The sequence below is a fragment of the Gekko japonicus genome, unplaced genomic scaffold (assembly GCF_001447785.1).
Source record: "Gekko japonicus isolate JY-2015 unplaced genomic scaffold, Gekko_japonicus_V1.1 scaffold4347, whole genome shotgun sequence".
In the NCBI taxonomy this organism is placed as follows: Eukaryota; Metazoa; Chordata; class Lepidosauria; order Squamata; family Gekkonidae; genus Gekko; species Gekko japonicus.
The window spans coordinates 69369-75957 of NW_015167180.1; the positions used below are offsets into that span (position 1 = coordinate 69369).

Below are 6589 nucleotides of genomic sequence, written 5' to 3' on the forward strand. Positions count from 1 at the left end.
CACCAAGGAAGACTCTGAAGAGGAAGGCCATGGCCAACCACTTCTGCTTCTCACTTGCCTTGAGAGCCCCTTGCTGGGGTCGTCATAAGTCTTGGATGAGAGACCACCAAGGAAGACTCTGCAGAGGAAGGCCATGGCCAACCACCTCTGCTTCTCACTTGCCTTGAAAGCCCCTTGCTGGGGTCACCATAAGTCTTGGATGGGAGGCCACCAAGGAAGACTCTGCAGTGGAAGGCCATGGCCAACCACCTCTGCTTCTCACTTGCCTTGAAAGCCCCTTGCTGGGGTCACCATAAGTCTTGGATGGGAGGCCACCAAGGAAGACTCTGCAGAGGAAGGCAATGGCAAACCACCTCTGCTTCTCACTTGCCTTGAAAACCCCATGCTGGGGTCACCATAAGTCTTGGAAGAGAGACCACCAAGGAAGACTCTGCAGAGGAAGGCCATGGCCAACCACTTCTGCTTCTCACTTGCCTTGAGAGCCCCTTGCTGGGGTCGTCATAAGTCTTGGATGAGAGACCACCAAGGAAGACTCTGCAGAGGAAGGCCATGGCCAACCACTTCTGCTTCTCACTTGCCTTGAGAGCCCCTTGCTGGGGTCGTCATAAGTCTTGGATGAGAGACCACCAAGGAAGACTCTGCAGAGGAAGGCCATGGCCAAACACCTCTGCTTCTCACTTGCCCTGAAAGCCCCTTGCTGGGGTGGCCATAAGCCTCAGATGGAAGACCACCAAGGAGCACTCTGCAGAGGAAGGCCATGGCCAACCACCTCTGCTTCCCACTTGCCTTCAAAGCCCCTTGCTGGGCATGACTGGTAGACCAGGATCTGGATAAACCCAGCTTCGAATTGCTGCTAGGCCATGGAAGCCCGCTGGGTGACCGTGGGCCAATCACGCACTCTCAGGCCAAACTACCTCACAGGGTTGTGGTGAGGATAAAATGAAGGAGAGGGAATGACGGAAGCGGCTTTAGGTCACCCAGCAAGCTTCCATAGCACGATGGGGATTCGAACCTATGTCTCCCAGATGGTAGTCCAACAACGATACAAGGTGAGCTTCCATTGGAAATAGCATGCGGGGGCCTGGAGACAACCTGGTCCGAGATATTCCAGTTTCGTTCATTTTTTACCCCGGAACTTCCATAATCATCCTGAAGCTGATGGCCAATTTTGAGATTGCTGGTTTTATTTTTTAGTGCGAGGGTGTCGAACTCATTTGTTATGAGGGCCGGATCTGACATAAATGAGACCTTGTTGGGCTGGGCCATGTGTGTCATAAAACGTAACGCCAGGTAGCAGAGATATAAACTTTATAAAGGACACAAACACAAAGGGTGGGTTTTTTTAACTTAAAATAAAAACATGCTTAAAACATCAGCGCTCTTCCCATATTTGTTTATTTAACGGTGTCTGATTTCTGACACCTCTTGCACTGAATTATTGCATCAAAATGTCTGTGCTGTTGCGATCCTGAGTATGCTGTTCAGGTGTGTATCTCTGTAAGCTGCAATCCTACAATGACACAGCAGCAGCAGCAGAACTGAAAGAAGAAGCAGTAGACAGCCAGTTCCACTGCGGGCCTGAGAGAAGCCCTTCGGGGGCCTGATCCGGCTCCCGGGCCGCATGTTTGACACCCCTGATCTAATGAGTTACGCCTGCTACAAAATGACTGACAGATTATGATTGGATCAGGGTTATGGGGTGGGGTGGGTGAGTGGAATCTTTGTCAGGGGATCCCATGGTGGATCTTGGGAGTCCTGGTTGGTCAGTTATAGGTTGATGTACTGATGACCTTAAAACCTTTATTTGTCTTTGGCAGAACATGCAACTAGAGAGCCTGTGGAAGATACAGACCCCAGCACTTTATCCTTGGAAGAGGTAGGTGATATCGGACAGTCTTCTAACATATCTGTGTACAAAGTTTGAGTCCAGCGGCACCTTTAAGAGCAACAAAGTTTTGTGCGAGGGATAAGCTTTCATGTGCAAAGCACATTTCTTCAGATATACTGAAATGGACATTACCCGTCCATGCATATAGGCAGAGGGTGGGCAGCAAATTAGCATAAGGATAATAAAAGGTGTTTGACAGATGGAAGGGCCAAACTGGAATAACAAGCTTAGTTTATAGAGCCCGTTTGGTGTAGTGGTTAGGAGCGCGAACTCTAATCTGGGAGAACCGGGTTTGATTCCCCACTCTTCCACATGCAGCTGCTGTGTGACCTCGGGCAAGCCACAGTTCTCTCAGAGCTGTTCTCTCAAGAGCAGTTCTCGAAGGAGCTCTCTCAGCCCCACCTACCTCACAGTGTGTCTGTTGTAGGGAGAGGGAGGGAAGGAGATTGGAAGCCGCTCTGAGACTTCAAGTGAAGGGTGGGGGTATAAATCCAATCTCTTCTTCTTCTTATATGGTCACCATTTGTTTGGGTTGAATTCCAGGAGAAAACACAGTGAAGGAAATAAATATACCAAATTGGTGACAGCTGGGCAGATGTCCCCTTCTTAACTGTGGAATGCTGAGAGTAATTAACTGAGACCTTGTTGTTACGCTCCATCTGTCTCCTAGCCTAGAGCATCCAGGGCAGGGCAAGGTGACTTTATGGGGCTAAAAACCAACACTTTATGCGATATCATTGTACCAAACACACTTGACAAACACAGTGAAGGAAATAAATATACCAAATTTGTGACAGCTTCTTAACTGTGGGATGCTGAGAGTAATTAACTGAGACCCTGTTCTTAGGTTCCATCTGTCTCCTGGCCTGGGCCATCCAGGGCAGGGCAAGGTGACTTTATGGGGCTAAAACCCAACACTTTATGCGAGATCATTGTACCAAACACACTTGACAAACTGTTCTCTCTCCATTTTTTGGAGGCAGGCCGAAAGGTATCCCATTCAAGATACAGGCTCACCCAAAGGTAAGTGCAGAAAATTCTTCTTCTGATTCTTTCAAAAATCCACAGTTCTAATTTTGGGATTCTAAAATAATAGGATTAGGTCCCCCCCCCCCTTTCTGGCTTGCCTGAGCTAGACTTTGATAGAGCTTGTACGCTATGATTAAAAACGGCTTTAGCTATTAGACAGTAGTCACCTTCTATCAGATTCCAAACATATTTGTTCTCCGTTGTCGTCCTTGTTCAGTCGCACAGTCACGACCCCACGGACCACATCACACCAGGCCCTCCTGTCTTCCGTCGTGCTCCGGAGTTCGCTCAATTTCATGTTCGTTGCATCGATGACACTGTCTAACCATCTCATCCTTTGCCGCCCCCTTCTTCTTCTTTGACCTTCAGTCTTTCCCAGCATCAGGGTCTTCTCCAGTGAGGGCTCCCTTCTCATTCAGTGGCCAAAGTATCGGAGCTTCAGCTTCAGACTCTGGCCTTCCAGGGAACAGTCAGGGTTGATTTCTTTTAGGATTGACTGATTCGATCTCCTTGCAGTCCAAGGGGCTCTCAAGAGTTCTCCAGCACCATAATTCGAAAGCATCCATTCTTCGGCGCTCGGCCTTCCTTATGGTCCAACTCTCGCAGCCATACATGACTACTGGGAATACCATTGCTTTGACCATACGGACTTTTGTTGGCAGGGTGATGTCTCTGCTTTTTATTATGCTGTCTAGGTCTGCCATCGCTTCCCTCCCAAGGAGCAGGCGTCTTTTAATTTCATGGCTGCAGTCACCGTCTGCAGTGATCTTGGATCCCAGGAACATGAAGTCTGTCGCTGCTTCCACGACTTCCCCTTCTATTTGCCGAGGAGTGATGGGGCCGGATGCCATGACCTTCGTTTTTTTGATGTTGAGTTTCCATTGTACCTGGGCTTTACTCAATCAAGACCGTTTGCCAGTAATAAGTATCTTTATTGTCTTACGGTTCCCTCTTATCACTGTCTCTTCTCCCTGGGCCATTGTAGTGCCGTACCAATTGCTGATCTTTTTGGAATATTTTCTAATATGCTGTATGGTTAAAGGATTTTGTTCTCGCAGACTCGAGGTGCCTGAAACCCAGAGACTTTTTCTTCACGTGCAAGTTCTATGGCAATTTAAGAGCATCTCTCTCTCTTTTTTAAAAATTTGACAATATGTATTTAGTACAACCAACACATACACAAGCATGAAACATAATACAAAAAAAATAACATAAACAACAAAGACAACTGGAATAGACAGTAAATAAGCAATACCAAACATCAGATCTTGCATTTTCTAAACATCCTTCTTTGATATCTCCGCTTTTTGTAGCCTTTCCTCACTGCTTGGAGGACTACCACTTAGTCTCCTGTTCGGAAATGCAAATCACATCTCTCCAGTGGTATCTTGGCTGCACTAAAGATTCAAGCTGCTACTTTTAATTTTAATCTGATGTTGTAAATTATGCATTCAATATTTCCCTCTTCCTAAAGCGCGGAATGCTTTTCTTGCTCGAGTATTTCAATCAGGGTTATATTATTTTTGTCTGAAAGCCTGTGTGGTAAGTAGACTTCCTTGAGTCAATGAACGAAAGATATGCCTCTCTTGACCAAAAAAAAAGTATGACGTAAATATTTTTCATGCATTTGATAGAAATAAACGATTCTGTTCTGACTGTCAAGTGCTACAGGTGCATTCTTATGACATAGCTGCATCAGCAAAGAGTTCTTCTGTGTTGCTTTGAAGTAAGGCATAACGGACACATGAAAAAACCCAGTAGAGCTCAGATTAAGAGAGAGAAAGACGGGCCACTGGTACCTGACCAGTCCCACTAACTCGAAAAAGAGAGGACACCTTGTGACCCTAGAGTATATATATCTGAGTAACAGGTTTATAAAAAATAGATCAGACAGCAGCAGGTGTAAGTCGAAATCTGAATCATTAGCAGCAGTTTAGGTAATAGATTTTAAGGAATCTTTTTCCCCCCTACTCTGTAAATTGAATTTGATGGATGATAAGTGATGGATGGAATCCTTTTTTTATGTCTTGTATTATTTATTGTTATAGATTTCCTGTTAATGTAAGAAACCTTAGCATAACAACTGTTTACTGCACAATAATTAAAAAATAAATAAAAGAACACTGAATGTGACTAACGTCTTGGCCTTCTTTGTCTTTTAGATGAGGAATACCAAACTGAACAAGAGACACTGGAAATAGCATCTGTTAACATTAGGAGCCTGACGTCTGATGCAGGCCTGATACAACAGGTAACGAAGACACGGTTATGCTGACATGTTAAAAGACTTGATGATGCACAAGACACCATGCGCATGAACGGTTTTAGGAAAACAGAACAGTTGTGGGAGAATAGGAACTCCGACGTAAAGCCATCGATTCCGGGGGACTTTTGTTTTGAACGTTAGGGGTTGCCCCTCGTTGGCCCTGTTATTTAATTTATCTATAGGGATACTAGCTATAGTGGAGATGAACTCAGACACTATTAGTGGTGTAACATTTAGAAACGGCTAGCTGTAAGCTAATGCTTTATGCAGATGATAGAGTGATTTTTAACAAACGTTAAGGAACCTAGTTTGCCTCTCAGATCTCTTCTTAACTCCTTTTTATTAATTTCTAGATACAAATTAAATGTAGAAAAAACAGCTATACTACCCTTCAATGATGTGTTGAGTGACGCTGATATACCAAACTGGATACTGAAAATGAATATAGCCTAGAAAACATTATCTGGGTATAAAGAAGTGGTGGGTGCTACAAGCATGGACGGCTTCAAAAGGGAATTAGATAAGCATATGGAGCAGAGGTCCATCAGTGGCTATTAGCCACAAGGTATAGCTAGGGGCTCTGGGGCAAGTGATGCTCTGTCTTCTTGGTGCTTGGGGGGGGGTCAACAGTGGGAGGGCTTCTAATGTCCTGGCCCCACTGCTGGACCTCCTGATGGCACTGGTATTTCTGGCCACTGTGTGACAGAGTGTTGGACTGGATGGGCCTTTGGCCTGATCCAACATTGGCGTCTCTTATGTTCTTAAGATGCCAGAACAATAATATAATTGAGGATAACTGTAAACCAGTGATATACGGCATTACATAAAAGCCTTGCATCATGGAAATCATTTAATCTATCCATCTTGGGACATACCGACGCCATTAAGATTATGTTAATAGCAAAACTGATTCATCTATAATTGAACACCCGTTACGTTGCTAGCGATAAAATCTTTAAAAGAGTGGCAATAAAACTTTCATGCATTTATTTGGAGATCTAAGAAACCCAAAGTAAGTTGGATGGTTGCTTGGGCTAAAGGGTCCTCGGGTAGTTTTCCTATCCCCAATATTAAAGCCTGTCATGACACTGCTAAGCTATCTTGGACTTGCAACTGGTTGAATATAGACGGCAAGTCATCAAAAGTGGTAAGTGAAAAAAACCCTGAAGTTAAAATGCCACTTGCAACTTCGCTTTGGGCTGACAAAGAGACAAGGAGGAGAGTTTACAATAATGATAATATTATAAACAAGAGAGGGGACCCGCGATACTCACGGAGGGGGGGAGAAGAGCTTCACACAGAGCAGGAGGAGGAGGAAGCAGCAGGAGGTAAGCCTTCCCCGTCCCCGGACACCAGCGGCGCGGCCTGAGTGGCTGCCAGCCACCAAGGCCGCCAATTCCCCCCCC

The 6589-nt window shown here is 45.3% G+C and overlaps 1 protein-coding gene across 1 annotated transcript in view; it reads left to right on the forward strand.

The window, feature by feature from the left end:
- Positions 1–860: 860 nt before the first annotated feature.
- LOC107112072 (ectodysplasin-A receptor-associated adapter protein-like) overlaps positions 861–6589 on the forward strand; it is a 14972-nt gene continuing 9243 nt past the window's right edge. Inside the window, exons 1-5 of the mRNA XM_015413141.1 lie at positions 861–881; positions 995–1049; positions 1818–1876; positions 2872–2911; positions 5080–5168. Coding sequence (XP_015268627.1) covers positions 861–881; positions 995–1049; positions 1818–1876; positions 2872–2911; positions 5080–5168 — 264 coding nt within the window. The remainder of the gene's footprint in view (positions 882–994; positions 1050–1817; positions 1877–2871; positions 2912–5079; positions 5169–6589) is intronic.